Source organism: Rhinopithecus bieti, unplaced genomic scaffold (assembly GCF_001698545.2).
Source record: "Rhinopithecus bieti isolate Rb0 unplaced genomic scaffold, ASM169854v2 scaffold_21117, whole genome shotgun sequence".
NCBI lineage: Eukaryota > Metazoa > Chordata > Mammalia > Primates > Cercopithecidae > Rhinopithecus > Rhinopithecus bieti.
The window spans coordinates 1303176-1320278 of record NW_016810185.1 but is presented as its reverse complement, the minus strand read 5'-3'; the positions used below and the strand labels follow the sequence as shown (position 1 = coordinate 1320278).

General features: G+C 52.2%; 1 protein-coding gene across 4 annotated transcripts in view; it reads left to right on the top strand.

Annotated features, from left to right (window-relative positions):
• The first annotated feature begins 1252 nt into the window (after nucleotides 1-1252).
• TMBIM1 (transmembrane BAX inhibitor motif containing 1) overlaps nucleotides 1253-17103 on the top strand; it is a 22820-nt gene continuing 6969 nt past the window's right edge. The window contains exons 1-4 of one of the 4 annotated variants that reach the window (XM_017891567.1): nucleotides 5327-5385; nucleotides 11931-12106; nucleotides 13713-13810; nucleotides 15663-15910. In XM_017891567.1, the coding sequence (XP_017747056.1) occupies nucleotides 15709-15910 (202 nt within the window). In that variant the 5' untranslated portion in view covers nucleotides 5327-5385; nucleotides 11931-12106; nucleotides 13713-13810; nucleotides 15663-15708. Of the gene's footprint in view, nucleotides 1277-5273; nucleotides 5386-11930; nucleotides 12107-13712; nucleotides 13811-15662; nucleotides 15911-17103 lie in introns of those variants that run through there. The other 3 variants (XM_017891566.1, XM_017891568.1, XM_017891565.1) reach the window with 3 other exon arrangements.

Here is a 17103-nt window from a genome sequence, read left to right as displayed (position 1 = left end):
AGGCATGCGCCACCACACTCGGCTAACTTTTTGTATTTTTAGTAGAGACAGGGTTTTACTGTATGTTAGCCAGGCTGGTGTCGAACTCCTGACCTCAGGTGATCCACCCGCCTTGGCCTTCCACAGTGCTGGGATTATAGGCATGAGCCACTGCGACCAGCTGCAGTGTGATTTCTAAGTAGAGAGATGGGCCTCCGGCCTCACAGTCCTTTAGTGCCGAAGCTGGAACAAAACCTCACTTCTGAGACATCCAAATCCACCATTCTTTCCACTCCCTATTTCCTTAGGAAAGTGCTAAATAATATTTACGAGTAATACGGCCAATTTTAAGGGGAGGAGCCCCATACCCCACCCCACCTCCCCAATACGTCTCTATCATTCAAGCTGGAGAGGCTCCCTCCACCCCACCTTAGAACATTAGCATTCAATTCAACAGATGCTGGGTCAGGGCCGTGCTCAGGCCTAGGGGTGAATGAGACATTGTCCCTGCCCTCCAGTGGGGAGAAACAGGCACTTTCACCTTGGGCTGGGTTCAATGCCTCAATTCAGTAAATATGTCCTCTGAAAAAAAGCAACTTTGGGCCGGGCACGGTGGCTCACGCCTGTAATCACCTGAGGCCAAGACTTCAAGACCAGCCTGGCCAACATGGCAAAACCCTGTTTCTACTAAAAATACAAAAATTAGCTGGGGGTTGTGGTGGGTGCCTGTAATCCCAGCTATTCAGGAGGCCGAGCAGAGCAGGAGAATCGCTTGAACCCAAGAGGCGGAGGTTGCAGGGAGCCGAGATCATGCCACTGCACTCCAGCCGGGATGACAGAGTGAGTGAGACTTCATCTCCCCCCAAAAAAAGAAAGAAAAAAAAGAAAAACAGAAAAAAGGCAACTTCTTTCAGAAAGTTAGTGATCAATGCATGGGTAGAGTAACACATTAAATGCTAGGTAACCAGACAGCTATGAGAAGGATTTGGAGGACCAATTAGTAGAGCCCTGGAGCTGGGCTGGAGGGTGGCAACAGAGTAAGTTCCCTGGATCCACCACTCCAATTAAGTTTTCCCTACCCATGCCCTTCAGGTTCCACCTGGGCCCACCCCTTCCAGGCTGCCACCACCCCCTCCCACCAATCACTAAGCTTTAGCTACTCCAGTCCTAAAATAAACATCAGCCTAATCCCTTTCACTCCCCCACCCCTCTTCCGGCAGCCGTGGACTTGACTCCACTTTCCTCCCAGGTAGTGTTACCAGAAAAATACAAACGACCAGTTAAATATGAATTTCAGGTAAGCAATGAGTACTTTTTTTAGTGTAAGTATTTCCAAATATTATATGGGGCAGTGGGATATGCTTACATGAAAAAAAATCGTTTGGCTGGGTGCGGCGGCTCATGCCTGTAGTCCCAGCAATTTGGGAGGCTGAGGTGGGCGGATTGCTTGAGCTCATGAGTTTGAGACCAGCCTGGGTAACATGGCAAAACCCTGTCTCTACAGAAAATACAAAAATTAGCCAGGCGTGGTGGTGCTCACATCTGTAGTCCCAGCTACTTGAGAGGTTGAGGTGGGAGGATGGCTTGAGCCTGGGAGGTGGAGGCTGCCGTAAGCCAAGATCGCACTACTGTATTCCAGCCTGGGAGTGCAGAGCCAGACCTTGTCTCGGAAAAGAAAAAAAAAAAAGTTTGTTGTTTATCTGAAGTTCAACTTTAACTGGTTGCCTTGCATTTTTATTTACTAAAGCTGGAACCCTACCCCAGGGGCACCACCAGAGCCTCCCCAACCCTCCCAAACTCCCTCTAGGTGGTTATTTTCTGGCTCCCCATTGCTTTCAGGGTAAAATCTCAATTCCTGGCCCCCTGCCTCCTTGGCCAGCTCTTTTTCCTACCCCTTCTACCGCATTGCACCCTCCACCCCACATCCTAGCTTGCTGGGGCAACTGGCCCTAAGCCCCTTTCCCTCTGCCTGGAGAACCTTCTCCCCTCCTCCAACTAGGCTGGTTTCTAACACCTCCTAACACTCTACTCAGTTGTCACCTCCTCTGAAGTCCTTTCCAGAACCCCCACCCCATTCCCCACACTGGGTTAGCAGCTTTCTCTGGGATCTGGAGAAACCAAGTGAATATTTCTTTATCTGCCGGCACTTGTCAAACTGTCAACATTGTAATAATCTGTCATTTTACTGGCTCCCTTAGACTGTGAGTTTCTTGAGAGCAGAGGCTGTGTCCTTTCAGCCTTCTCACTTCTAGAACCGGAAATTCCTGTCTGGTTGGCAGACAAAAAGAGCTTACTTAATAATTTTGCAGATAAGGCCCAAGAGAAAAAACATCATTTATTGAATGCCTACTGCCAGCGAAGCACTGCTGCACTGGGCCAGCTGCTTCAGGTGTCACTTCTGACCCTGTAGTCAGAAAAAGGGCTCTGGAGCAAAAGCACGCAGCAAGGCTTGTGTGGGCTTGCCTCGTGTGCCCCATGTTCCACTCCCCCAGTCGGGCAGATGTGAGTCGCTGGTGATTGCTGGTTGGAAATGGAATCTCCTTGGATATTCACCATCCTGGTGGTTCTAGAAAGTGGAGGGTGTTTTGTGGAGAAGGGGCCTGCTATGGTCTGAATGTTGTTGTCCCCGCTCCATTCATTTGTTGAAACTTAATCCTCAATGTGACAGTATTAAAAGGTGGGGCCTTTAGGAGGTGATTAGGTCATGAAGGCGGAACCCTCTGGAATGGAATTCATGCTCTTAGAAAAGAAGCTGGTGGCCGGGTGCAGTGGCTCACGCCTGTAATCCCAGCACTTTGGGAGGTGGAGGAGGGCAAATTGCTTTAGCCCAGGAGTTCAAGACCAGCCTGGGCAACATAATGAGACCCTGTCTCTACAAAAAATACAAAAATTAGCTAGATGTGGTGGTACATGCCTGTAGTCCCAGCTACTCGGGAGGCTGAGTTGGAAGGATTGCTTGTACCTGGGAGGTCAAGGCTGCAGTGATCCATAATTGTGCCATTGCACTCCAGCCTGGACAACAGAGTGAGATTCTGTCTCAAAAAACAAAACAAAACAAAAACCAAAAAAACCAAAACAAACAAACAAAAACCACGCAGGTTGGAGGGTGTCTGTTCCTTCCTTGGCCATATGAAGACTCAGTTAAACGATATCATCTGTGAAGCAGAGGGAGCCTTCATCAGACACCTAACCTGCTGGCGCCTTGATGCTGGATTTCCCACCCTCCAGAACTGTGAGCAATACATTTCTGCTGTTTCTAAATTACCCACTCTAAGGTATTTTTGTTGTAGCAGCCCAGATAGACTAAGACAGCCCAAGTGTAGAGAGCATGAAAAAATGTCGGGGATCTGGCCAGATTCCACGGGCCATGCATTTCACCTGCGGCGTTACTCCTTAAACAAGGGGGAAACAGAAACTGAGCAGAACTGTACTTGCTCTGGTGAGATCACACCTTGGGTGGGGACTTTCTAAAATGAGGTTCTTGGCCTGTAGGAACTGGAATTACATTGAAGGGTTGGGGTGTCTGGGGGAGCTAGCCCACCATAATGGCCACCAGTCCCCCTAACTCCTACTTAAACTATATTTACATAAATAAACATACATAGTGTGCATATGGGGGGCAGTTTAAAAAATTTTTTTTTTTTTTTTTAAATCTCTGTTTTGGAGCTGGACGCGGTGGCTCGTGTCTATAATCCCAGTACTTTGGGAGGCTGAAGTGGGCGGATTGCTTTGAGCTCAGGGGTCTGAGACCAGCCTAGGCAACATGGTGAAAACCTGTCTCTACAAAACAAACCAAACAAAAACAAACAAACAAAATTAGCTGGGTGTAGTGGCACACACTTGTAATCCCAGCTACTCAGGAGGCTGAGGCTGGAAAATCACTTGAAACCAGGAGGGGGAGGATGCAGTGAGCCGAGATGGCACCACTGCACTCCAGCCTGAGAAAAAAAAAAAGACATTCAGTGGTGGTGTTGTGTGGTGCTGACCTGTAGCTATTAACACAAGATAAGCACTTTAAACAGAGTTGGTCAACTACTGGCAGCCTTGGTGTCATGGAAAGAACTTGGACTTTGGAACCACGGAAACTCAGGCAAGCCTCGGTAATGTTTGTTTCTTTTTCAATTGAGACAAGGTCTCTCTATGTTGCCAAGGCTGGGTCTCCAACTCCTGGGCTCAAGCCATCCTCTGGCCTTGGCCTCCCAAAAGTGCTAGGATCACAGGCGTAAGTCACCATGTCCAGCCTCCAGTAATATTCCAGAACTTCCCCGAAACTGTTTCCTCCTTTGCTACTGCATTCTTCATTGGGTTGAGGGTTAAGACCTACCTAACAGTAGTCGTCGACATCTCAGTGCAGGACTTCTGAATTCTGACTCCAGGAAAACACCTGCTTTCCTGGTTGAGTAATTCTAAACAGAGATTCTAAGTTCCATCTCTAGGTTTGCATGTTTGCAGTTTTAAACTCGAAAAGTGCATTTATCTCAAAAGCACAGAATTATCAAGGATTTTAATTACTGATTTATTTCTAATGTAAAAATGGGAAACAAATGGCCTCCAGTAGGAAATTAATTTAATCTGCATAGTCATGCAACGGAATACTTTACGGCATTAAGATTGTGCTTTTGAAGACTATTTAGTGAGAAGAAAAATGTTCATGATAAAATATTAAGTAAAAAGAAGGGCAGTAAACGAAACATCATACAATATACCCCACTGTAGAAAACAAAATACATACAGAAATGTAATAGCCAAAGAAGGCCCCAAAGCGAACGCTTCCCCTAGGAACTAGGAGGGGTGGAGAGAAGTTACTTTCTTTCCTGCATTTCTGTTTCTTTTCTAGCTTCCCATCAATATCATGTATTGCCTTTAAATCCGAAAATGCCGCCGTGTTATTAGTGAGGCGTCGTCGGGGCTCTGAGAGATGCGCGCGCCCGGGACAGACCCCTGCGCCCCTGGCGGCGCCCCGAGGCCCCGCCCCACGAGGCCCGCGCGACGGGGCGGGGCGCGGAGCCCCAGNATATACCCCACTGTAGAAAAACAAAATACATACAGAAATGTAATAGCCAAAGAAGGCCCCAAAGCGAACGCTTCCCCCTAGGAACTAGGAGGGGTGGAGAGAAGTTACTTTCTTTCCTGCATTTCTGTTTCTTTTCTAGCTTCCCATCAATATCATGTATTGCCTTTAAATCCGAAAATGCCGCCGTGTTATTAGTGAGGCGTCGTCGGGGCTCTGAGAGATGCGCGCGCCCGGGACAGACCCCTGCGCCCCCTGGCGGCGCCCCGAGGCCCCGCCCCACGAGGCCCGCGCGACGGGGCGGGGCGCGGAGCCCCAGCCGAGCCCAGCCCTGCCCCGCCCGGGAGGACTTGCAACACTCGGAGGCCAGGAACGCTCCGTCGGGAACGGCGCAGGCAAGCCAGGGGGCCTGGGCCGGCGCCGTTGGGGACTGTGGGCGGTGGGGACTGGGCCAGGGCTGGGGCGGCCACGCGCCGGGGCGCCTAAACTTTTCGGAGCCTGCTTCCGGCTTGCCCGCTCCTGGGCCCAAGGAGCCCGTTCCAGAATGGGGATCTCCCCGCCTGGCCCTTGGCGTTTCGCTCTTCCTGGGCGCGCGGGTGGGCCGCCCGGTCTGTGGAACCTGGTTAGCCTTGGGAGCCCAGCAGCGTGTTGTGGGCACTGGTGAGCGGAGCCAGGGTCTGGGGGTGTCCTCGTGTCCCCTCTTTCGGGCACGAGTGGCCTCTCTGTCGCCGGGCCTGTCCACCATGGCAGCCCGAGTGGCCAGCTGTGTGGGATGAGGGCTTTCATGGCCCTCAGCTGGTGAGAAGAGAGAAGGGGGGGAGACAGCCAGGGCCTGGCACGGACCCCAGGTTGCCCCCGCACGCGCTGGGCCAGTCTTGATGTAGACAGGTGAATATTTAAGGGGTGGGGAAAGGGGGTCCTAGCTTGCAGCTCGGGCAGAAGCCAATGAGCAGCTCAAGTGTTTGGCATGGAGAAGTGGCCACCTCTGTCACCATGACTTTGCCCTCTGCCAGTCCCACGTCCCGCTGCTATTTCCCGGCAGGGTTCACAGAGCTACAGCGGAGTAACATCCCCCTCGTGACTTCTTTGGGTCAGAGTGAAAACAAAACAGGGAAACGAGAAAAGGGAAAGCAAGTGGAGAGGCTGGGGCAGGAGCCAGGGACCAGTGGGAGGAAGCAGAGTGAGGCTGCTGGGAGGCCAGGCCCTGACCTTGTGGGGTCAGCACCAATTCTTGTCCTATGGGGTCTCCATCTCCTCTCACTCCTCTGTGGCCTCTGCGTGGTATCCAGGAGTTTGGGGTTCTACCTGAGCACCCTGGACATGGGATAAGTAGGCCTGGGAACACAGGTCAGAGCCAGATGTCATGGAAGGGCCCTCAGGTGTCCAGTTCTCTGGGCTCTGAAATATTCATCTCATCGGTGAGCTTTGGTTTCCAAGCTGGCGCCTTTGGGCTGGCCAGCGGTGGCAGGGGAGCCAGGTGCCTCCTGGGGCTGTTTTGTTGGCACAAAGGGGGAGCCATACTTCCTTCTCACCTGCCTCCTCTCTTTGTCTCTCCGGTCATGAGGATCCAGAGAACCAGTTTATAGCTTAAATGGAAGAGGCAGGACCACAGTGTCAGGAGCCCTGTCTTCCTGTGCTATGACCTCAAGGCCTCACTTGTAAAAATGAGCACATCAGAGAGGTAATGATGGGTTATCCTGTAAGTGTTGGGAGAGCCTCATGTCATCAGCTGGGGTAATAGCCACCTGGGCTCAGCTTCCTCCCCTGGGAATGGGTGCCTCAGCCAGACGCTGTCTACCTCAGAGCACCTCCAACCGCTGGCCTCACCCTGGGCCCTTCAGAAACAGCAGAAGCCACAGAGAAGGGAAACACACGTACTTGTGTGTTTTCAGAAGGCTGAACTGGGAGGACCAGAGAGTGGAAGCTTATACACTTCTCTGGGAAGAAGTTCTGCTAATGACATGGCTGACCATGACATGGGCCTTCTGGACCTATTCTGTTGGGGACACTGGAAGGGATGACCTTGACAGAATCTTCCAACCCTAAGATTCTGGGATTCTAGGCCAAAACCTGTGTCTTGTTTTGAAGTAGAAATGATATCCAGAAGTCCACAGGCCACAGTGGCAGGTACCTCCATTGGAGGGGAGGGAGTTAATAATGGGCCCCCACTTTTGTCTGTAATGATTTGTGCTTTGCTCCGTTGCACAGAGGTGAGGTTTAGGGGTGCCCATTTCCTGGTTCTGTGCTAGCTGGATATGTCCCCCAGCCCTTGGCAGTAAATCCTATGGTGGGATAGCAGCTGTGTGGCATGGGGAAAGGGGAGGACCCTCACCAGGGATCCTGGCACTGGACTGACCCCCTGAAAGTGAGAGGGCATGTCTAGTACTTCATGTGACGGCTCTGAGGGGCAGCTAGGTGGACACACAAAGGTTTTAAGAGAGGAGGAGTTAGGATATGAATGATTCTCAGGGTTGGGTGTCTATAATACAAAGGTGGCCTGGATCAGCATCCCACAGAATGTTAATAGGTTTGCCTTGATAAAAGTGGTTCAGGCTTAAGGAAGTTTGAAGGAACACTGGGTTAAACAAAGCTGAACAGGGTTGCTTATGGCAGGACTTCTCAGGGGCTGAATATGCCATTGTGAATTTCCAAGAAGGGGGCGTGGATTGTTTCTCAAGAGTCATCTGTTACCAGTACTCATTCATTAACGTCTCCTGGGGCGTGTTCTTTAGAACAGTCAGGGAAGTGCCTGGCTAGGTGATTCTGTTTCTCCACTCTCTGGCTCCCATAAACAAGTCCCTACTCCTTTCCCCCACATGGCCTGATTTAGGGATAAAAGGAGGCCAGGGGATGTCATTTGCCTGGATTCCTGTGGCTAGTTCATGAACCCAGGTCAGTGGACTTCCTGCCTCTACTCTTTCTTTTCTAGAGTGTTATAATGTTTAGCTCAGGGGTAACTGATCACCCAGGAAGAGCCAGCCATAGGGTCCAGACAGCATTATGGGTACAGTTTGGGAGGGTATGGACAGCCCCATACTGAGAACATGCCATGTCCTTCTGCTTCTGAAGGTGTCCTCTCAAACGGTTGCACATCAGTAGTGACCCCCCAGTGTAGGTTCTTGGGGAGCCATGCCATTCTGCCCTGAAGCCTTCTGTTAGGCTATTCATTCGGAATCAGAAACTGGCAGAGTGGACTTTGATCTTTCAGGTTTTTTTTTTTTTTTTCTGTCGCCCAGGCTGGAGTGCAGTGGCGTGGTATTGGCTCACTGCAACCTACGTCTCCCATGTCCCAGGTTCAAGCGATTCTCCTGCCTCAGCCTCCCGAGAAGCTGGGATTACAGGCACGTGCCACCATGCCCGGCTAATTTTTGTATTTTTAGCAGAGATGACGTTTCACCATGTTGGCCAGGCTGGTCTCGAACACCTGACCTCAAGTGATCCACCTGGCTTGGCCTCCCAAAGTGCTGGGATTACAGGCATGAGCCACTATGCCCGGCCATTCTTTCAGTTGAGGGGAATTGTCTTACTGATGTTAAAAGTCGGTCTAGAGATGTGGCTCTCACAGTGGAGTCAGTCCCAAAGCCAGGATAAGAACTTGGGTCCCTGCCTCCTAGCCCAGGACCCAGGCTTCAGATCAACTTTCTGCAGGGGAAAGAAATAATGGTAGCAACAACAGCTTGCTCAGCTCCTTTCTATCTATTGTTTTGATCTTTGCTGCTTGGCCCCCACCCTGGGTGCTGCCTATTCATGCAGGTGCCTGCTACAGGTGCCTCAGGGGCTTCTACTCCTGCCTGATATAAAAGCAAAGAGGCTGAATTTTAAATCAGGCATGAGATCTGGGCTTAAACTCATCTCTGCTGTTTGCCTGCTCTGGGACCCGAGATCTCTTTTTCTCTGAATTTCAGTTTTCTCATCTATAGAGTGGGATGGGGGTAAGAATACCTTACAGCACTGTTGCAAGGATCAGATGTGCCTTAGTTATTATAGGTTGAATATCCCTTATCTAAAATGGGACCATTTTGACAATTTCCTTCCCTCCCTTTTCCTTTACCCACCCCAACTCCCTTCCACCCCCAAGAAAACACTTTACTCTCCGACTCCAGCATATAGGCACGATACCCATGGGGGCAGACATCTACAGTGGCAGAAGCACATGGATTTTGGATTTTTTCAGATTTGGGGCTATGTATATTATACTTACTGGTTGAGCATCCCTAATCTGAAAATCTGAAATGAGAAGTGCTCCAGTGAGCATTCCTTTGAGTGTCATCTTGGTGCTCAAAAAGTTTCAGATTGTGGAGCATTTTGGATTTTGGAAATGAGGGATATTCAACCTGGACTTCCTTAGTTGTGTAGTAAGTACTGGAAGTGGTTCAACTACTCTAAGTGGTTCCCTTCCTTCCCTAGCTATTTTATTTATTTAGTTTTTGAGACGGAGTCTCGCTGTGTTGCCCAGGCTGGAGTGCAGTGGCGCCATCTTGGCTCACTGCAAGCTCCGCCTCCCGAGTTCACTCCATTCTCCTGCCTCAGCCTCCCGAGTAGCTGGGACTACAGGCGCCCGCCACCACACCCAGCTAAGTTTTGTAATTTTAGTAGAGACGGGGTTTCACCATGTTAGCCAGGATGGTCTTGATCTCCTGACCTCGTGATCCACCCGCCTTGGCCTCCCAAAGTGCTGGGATTACAGGCGTGAGCCACCGTGCCTGGCCCCTTCCCTAGTTCTTTATTGGGGTTAGTTATCAGTCTCGTTTTTCTGTCTCTTTCCCCTCCTAATCTTGAAGTTCAATGAAAAGACAGGAGATGATGAAACAAAGAAGGAGGTGAACAAGGACTGCGCTCACAAGTATTTCAGCATCAGCTTGCTAATGTCTTCCTCTTCCCTTATCTGTACTCCCAGGCCATCCTGACTTGGGTGGGGTAACCTGAGATTACCACTCTGATCACAGGATTCTACTCCAGACAAAGGTGGCGGAGCTGCGGTGCCTGGGTCCTCTCGTGATCCCCAGGACAGCCTCTCCCTCCTGGTAGCTTGGAGCCACCCCTCAGTCTCCATGGGTTCAGACAGAGGCCACCCTGGCTAGAGAGGGGGCTGGGAGGGGTGGCCTCGAGTTGGGGGCCAGAAGTCGAGGGCTGGCAGTCTTTTTTTTTTTTTTTGAGACGGAGTTTCACTCTTGTTGCCCAGGCTGGAGTGCAATGGAGTGTTCTTGGCTCACTGCAACCTCTGCCTCTCCGGTTCAAGCGATTCCCCTGCCTCAGCCTCCATAGTAGCTGGGACTTCAGGTGTGCGCTACCACGCCAAGCTAATTTTTTGTATTTTGTAGTAGAGATGGGGTTTGACCATGTTAGCCATGATGGTCTTGATCTCCTGACCTTGTGATCCACCTGCCTCGGCCTCCCAAAGTGCTGGGATTACAGGCGTGAGCCACTGCGCCCGGCCTGGTCTTAACTGTTTCTGAGCTGAGAGGTCACTAGAGAACTGAGAGAATGGTAGCTTGTTCTGGCTCCTCCTTGGGAGAGGGTTTGTGGTGGTGTCTGTCACTCAGAGTGGGTGGGGCTGGGAAGGGACGTTCCAAACCCATGACCAAGAGGGCTGTTCTGGGGTGGAGCAGGAACTTTCTTGGCTCTGGGGTTTCCTTGTCTGTCAAATGACCAGGTGAGATCCAGAGTCTAAGCCAGCCCTGATATTTTAGTGTTTAGATCCCTGTGGCTTCATCCTCTTAATCCCAAAGTTCAGGCTGATGGAAGGATATTCAGTTGATTCTGGGCCCCCTTGGTGCAGAATCAGGCCTGGTGAGTTGCCCAAACGTGCTCCTGGGTATATCTTTTTACTCATCTGCTCTCATGGCTATGAGGTCAGCTGTGCCCTGGGGTAGGAGGATAAAGTGTTTTCTTGTGGGGGCAGATAAAGGAAAAGGGAGGGGAACAAACTGTCAGATCTGGGCTGTGCTCCTGCGCCTGCTGGGTGGGGTTTCCTGAGATGCGCATGCTGAGCTATTCTTTCCACTCTGGGCATCCGTCCCTGGCAGGCAGGAGGGCAGGCTGCCTGGACCAGTCAGCTGCTCCTTTCCATCCCTCCGTCCAGTACACACACTTTCCTCTTGCTGTAACCCCAGTAGCTCAGGCCTCCTCTGCAGATTCCGGAGGCTTAACCCTTCAGATACCCCCAGGAGAGCCCCAGCCGGGTCCTCAGTAGGCCAACAGCAGGATTACCACACTGAGAGGACTCCAGGGGAGGATGTGCTTCCATCTCTGCATCTGAAAACCGTGACACCCAGCAAGTCCTGCTGTCTGAGCTCACCCACTTGTGCCGCTGCTGTGGTAGAAAGCAGGGGCTCTGGTTCCTTCCTAATGGGGGACTGCGGCCCTGAGAGAGGAGCAAACTTAGATCTGTAATGGGCAAGGATAGGGCACAGTCTGAATGCCTTGATACCAGGCATTGTGAGGCAAGGAAGAATGTTCTAATGATTCGAGCTGTCTGCAGCCAAGGGGCTTGCTCCATGTTGCTGGAGTTCCTTCAAGCAGAAGGTGGGCCAGACGCGGTGGCTCACGCCTGTAATCCCAGCACTTTGGGAGGTTTCGGTGGGTGGCTAACTTGAGGCCAAGAGTTTGCCAGCCTGGCCAACATGGTGAAATCCTGTTTCTACCAAAAAAACAAAAACAAGCAGAAGGTGAATGCCTACTGTATTTTGGGAAAATTCAGGCTTCCAGTGGGAACCTTAAAATTCCTTTTTAGCCCCTGCAGACTGTGAGCCCCTCTAGTAGCTGCTGGCAGAACCCAGAAGATCTGATTCCTAGTCTTTGGGTATCATCCTCACTCTCGGTCAATCTCGTGATCTCTCTCCCCTTCTCCCTCCTTCCCTTCCCCTCCATTCTCCGTCTCCACCCTTAGACATAGCTACGAAAGTAAACACTGACCCTTTCCCCCTTTGCTGCTACCTAGGCAGATGCCAGCCCCACACCTCATCCCTAGCGGAGGCCTCGATGATGTGGAAGTGCCCAGGGCCCTTATGGAGGCTGGGCAGGAGCCCAAGAGAAGGCTCTAAGGCTGCTAAACGTGGCAGCCCTGGGCCCCGGAGGCTCTTGCCAGTCTGACAGTGTTCTTGGCACTGCTCAGAGGTGAGTGTGGCTGAGTTTAGCAACTCCCCTGGCTAGCATTAATGCTGGGGTTTCCTCTCCTGTGCCCAGGTCTCTTTATGCAGACAGCTAGGATGTCGTCCTGTCCCCAGGACCAGCTCGGTAACCAAGGACAGGTCCCTGTGCTATGGCTGTCTAGTTAGTAAAGTGAGGGGTTGGCTGGCCTTGGGTGAGTTTCTTTTCAGCTCTGACCTTTATGTATCTCCACGCCTGGGCCACCCTCTTCACCCGGGGCCGTTGGCCAGGGTGTTAGCCCCGTGGTGATGTGGAGGGCCTGAGTAGTTTGGCTTTCAGTTGCGTCAGCCTCCTGTTGTCATGAGAGGGTTTTAGATGGAAGCTATGGCAGAAGTGATGAGAAGTTGGCTAGACAGGGTGTTTTCAGGTGAGGGATTAAGAGCAGGAGCTTGGGAGTCAGTCTTGGGGCTCATTTTGACTTCATCACACTTTAGCTTGGTTATCCTGGCCAAGTGATTTAATTCTTCTGTGCCTCGATCTCTTCACTTGTAAATGGGAATAATAATAACAGTATTAACTTGCTGGACTGTTGTAAGGGTTTAATGAAAATAACCAACCTTTATCCCCGTTGATCAGGGGTCGGGTTTCATTCTAAGCACTCTATGTGTATTTTCTTTTTTCTTTTCTTCGAGATGGAGTCTCGCTCTGTCACCCAGGCTGGAGTGCAGTGGCGCGATCTTGGCTCACTGCAACCTCCACCTTCCAGGTTGAAGCGATTCTTCTGCCTCAGCCTCCCAAGTAACTGGGATTCTAGGCACCTGCTGCCATCCCCAGCTAATTTTTATATTTTTAGTAGAGATGGGGTTTCACCATTTGGCCAGGCTGGTCTCGAACTCCTGAGCTCAGGTGATCCACCTGCCTCGGCCTCTCAGAGTGTTGAGATTACAGGCGTGAGCCACTGTGCCAGGCCTGCTATGTGTATTTTCTCACTTAATTTTTATAGCAACCCCGTGGAGGGTACTATTACTAGTGTGAGACCCATTTTCCAGGTGAAGAAACTGAGGCATAGTGAGTTGAAGTGGTCATGGCAATTTCTGGTGTGGATGGGCTGGTGGCTGAGGTGCCCGGAGGACTGGCCTGGAAACTGCTGTGTGCAGGCAGGCCTACTAGCACATGCTTTTGAAACCAAAAGCTTGAAAGGGAGGGGCAAGGGAGGCAAGAGTGAGGCTCTGAGTCAGCACCCTCTGAGCTGCACCAGAATCTTGGAGTCCTGGCGGCCCATGCAAGGCTGACCCTTCTCTCTGAGTCACCTTTCACACGGTGGCTGCCATAGCCCCTTGGTCTGGAAAGTTACCTGTTTGCCCTGCTTGGCTCAGAGGAGGGAGCAGGGGCAGCTCTCTGGCCAAGCAAAGGTCAGGCCCTGCAGAGCCGAGTTCCCAGGATCATAGTCTATTGTTAGAGGAGGCAGTGGGCTTAGAGGTCGTGTGGCCCCCACCTTATTTCACAGTGGTGCACCCTGAGGAGGTACTGGGACACGTCATGGTGACATCATGGTTGGGGTTTCTGCCCACAGAGCCTTTCCGGCCAGTGCCTTTTTTTTTTTTTTGAGATGGAGTCTTGCTGTGTTGCCCAGGCTGGAGTACAGTGGCGTGATCTCAGCTCACCACAACCTCTGCCTCCCGGGTTCAAGTGATTCTCTTGCCTCAGCCTCCTGAGTAACTGGGACTACAGGTACACGCCACCATGCGTGGCTAATTTTTGCATTTTTAGTAGAGCAGGGTTTCACTATGTTGACCAGGCTGGTCTCGAACTCCTGACCTCATGATCTGCCCACTTCAGCCTTCCAAAGTGCTGGGATTACAGGCGTGAGCCACTGCACCAGGCCAGCTTTGTATTTCTGACCTGATATTCTTGCCCTGGTTCTATCCCAGCCCCTCTGGGGAGATGGAGAACAGCTTTCCTCAAAATAACCCACTTAGAGACCTGGACTTTTGTTCAATTCCCCCTCCTCAACCCTCCCTGCCACTTTTCCCTCTCTGAATTATCCCAGTGGTCATAAGAGAAGAGTTAAGACAGTCCTTTATCTGATCCCTGAACTGTGCAGTGTGCCCTAAAAAGAGACGCTGGTCTCTCTTGCTTCCAGCAGAGCCTCTGAGAGCCTCTGGTGTCTGCTGATTTGCATCTGGGGGTGTCCTCCTTGGGGATCCTAAAGCCCCTGTAGATGCTCTAGAAGAGGTGGTGGCCCTGTCAAGCCCAGACTGCCAGGGCTTGTCCTTACTGGGGATGCAGGGGCCCTCTAGGGGCCTCCTTAGCTCTTCCTAAGCCTGCATCTCTGCTACCTCAGAGGGGACCACCAGGCCCAGAGGACAGTAACTGGCAGAGGAGGCATAAGAGCACCGCATAACATAAAGGACCTGGACCCAGGATCTGGAAGGCCTCCGTCCTGTTTATGCCACTGACCTGCGAGTTCTGGGGTCCTGGGGAATCACTTCCCTGTTCAGGGCCTGCATTCTCTCATCTGAAGTGAGCATTTGGAGCTTATGGCCTTGAGGTCCTTTCCAACTCCAGTTTGGGGTTCCCTCCCCCTGGTTCCTTGGCCCTCCCCTGGCTGTGGGACTCTTCCTGCTGCAGGGAAGGCATTCCCTTGACCTTGTGGCCTGATTCCTCAGCTCTTTCTCCTCCCTGCTAGCACTGCACCTGGAAAACAGGCGGAACTCACAGAGAGCCTGGGATTCAGAACATCTGTCTCCCCCTCCGGGGGGGGGGTGGCCGAGGGGCCCTGCACTCACTCACTCCTCCCTAGCAAGGCCAGAGAGCAGCTGTGGTTGCAGGCTGCCACATGCCTTTCTGACACGCCACTGCTGTTATTTGAAGGAACCAGAAAGTCCTGTCTCAGGCTGGCCCTTTGGCACAGCCTCCCTGCCCCCAGCCCCTGTACTACCCACCCCTGCTTCTCAGGCTTCCTGACTGAGCCAGCCACTGGTCCCCGGGTCCCTGGATCCTTTCCCCCTTGGGACCTGGCAGCTCTGGCGCTAGGGCTAGCTTGTTTTCCTCCACTTCTCCCCCTGGCTCTCAACTTTGAGCCTTGGCTCCAACCCAGCTCTGGCTTCCAGGCCTGGCATCCCCGTGGCAGCTGTGGCAGGGGCAGAGCTGACCCTTTCAGAGGGTCCCAGCTGGACCTGTGAGTTGCCGGGAGGCTGTGCCTGGGCCATCTGGCTTCTTCGCTGGTTCTGCCATTAAGCCACCAACACTGGAAGGTTTTCTTAAATGAGAACAGGGAGTTCCCAGGCTCCCTGGTTCCCTGTCTCCTCAGCGAATCCTTCCTCCTGCTTTCCTATGGCTGGGGAGCTGCACAGTGAGAGGCCCGTAGACAAAAAGCAGGTGCAGAGGCAGGAGGGACAGGAGCCCAGCTGGTGGGGAGGCGGCCTGTGGACAGCAAATGACACGCTGCCCTCTAAGGAGAAAATAGGAGGTGTTCCTCTCCACAGAGGCAACCTGGATAAGGCTGGAAGTGGGTGGGGCCACGAGGCTGAGCGAGCTGGGCCTGGGTATTCACGATTGCTTTTCTCCTCTTCCATTTCAGGTCCCAGCAGCTGGGGTTCCCCTTCCCCTTCAGCCTGTGAACAGCCATGTCCAACCCCAGCGCCCCACCCCCATATGAGGACCGCAACCCTCTATACCCAGGCCCTCCGCCCCCTGGGGGCTATGGGCAGCCATCCGTCCTGCCGGGAGGGTATCCTGCCTACCCTGGCTACCCGCAGCCTGGCTACGGTCACCCTGCTGGCTACCCACAGCCCATGCCCCCCATCCACCCGATGCCCATGAACTACGGTGAGTCCTGGAAGGGCAGATGGAGGGTGGGTGGGAGGGACAGCACTTGGAGCAGATGAGGCCACCACCTCCTGCCCCCTTTCTCTTCTGGTTCCCTTTAAGTCGCTTTTCTCATCTTCTCTGTTGAGATCTCTCCCTCTGTTTCTCGTCTTTGTTACCCTCCACTTTTTCTCTCAGCAACTGGCCCCCAGCCACTTGCTGACCCCTTTGTTCAAGGAGACCCACGAGGCATGTCCCAGAACAAGTACACACCACAGGAGAACGGGGCTGGGTCAAGTCATGACTCCTGAGGGGTTACCTCAGGGCACCGGCTCTGTTTCCCAACAAGCTGCTGCCACCTCCCAGACCTGATGACTTCCTTAGGAACTCCTTTGGGAACCTGAACCACTTTCTTCATCCTTTAAAGTGAAATCTGACTTTTGCAAAAGACATTTGGAGCCAAGTTTGGTAAATATCATGGCAGGGACATGCTGTGTTTGGTCAGAAATGAGGTGGGGCTGGGCGCAGTGGCTCACGCCTGTAATCCCAGCACTTTGGGAGGCTGAGGTGAGCGGATCACCTGAGGTCAGGAGTTCGAGACCAGCCAGGCCAGCATGACAAAACCCCATCTCTACTAAAAATACAAAAACTTAGCTGAGTGTGGTGGTGTGCACCTGTAATCCCAGCTACTTTAGCTGAGTGTGGTGGTGTGCACCTGTAATCCCAGCTACTTTAACTGAGTGTGGTGGTGTGCACCTGTAATCCCAGCTACTTGGGAGGCTGAGGCAGCAGAATCGCTTGAACCCAGGAGGTGGAGGTTGCGGTGAGCCAGGATCGCACCACTGCACTTCAGTCTGAGCAACAGAGCGAGACTCTGTCTCAAAAAAAAAAAAAAAAAAAAAAAAAAAAAAAAAAAAAAAAGAGGCCGGGTGCAGTAGCTCACGCCTGTAATCTCAACACTTTGGGAGGCTGAGGTGGGCAGATCACGAGTTCAAGACCAGCCTGGCCAACATGGTGAAACCCTGTTTCTACCAAAATACAAAAAATTAGCTGGGTGTGGTGGCATGTGCCTGTAGTCCCAGCTACTTGGCAGACTGAGGCATGAGGATTGCTTGAACCCGGGAGGCAGAGGTTGCAGTGAGATGAGATTGCACCACTGTACTCCGGCCTGGTCGACACAGCGAGACTCTGTCTTGAAAAAAAAAAAAAAAAAA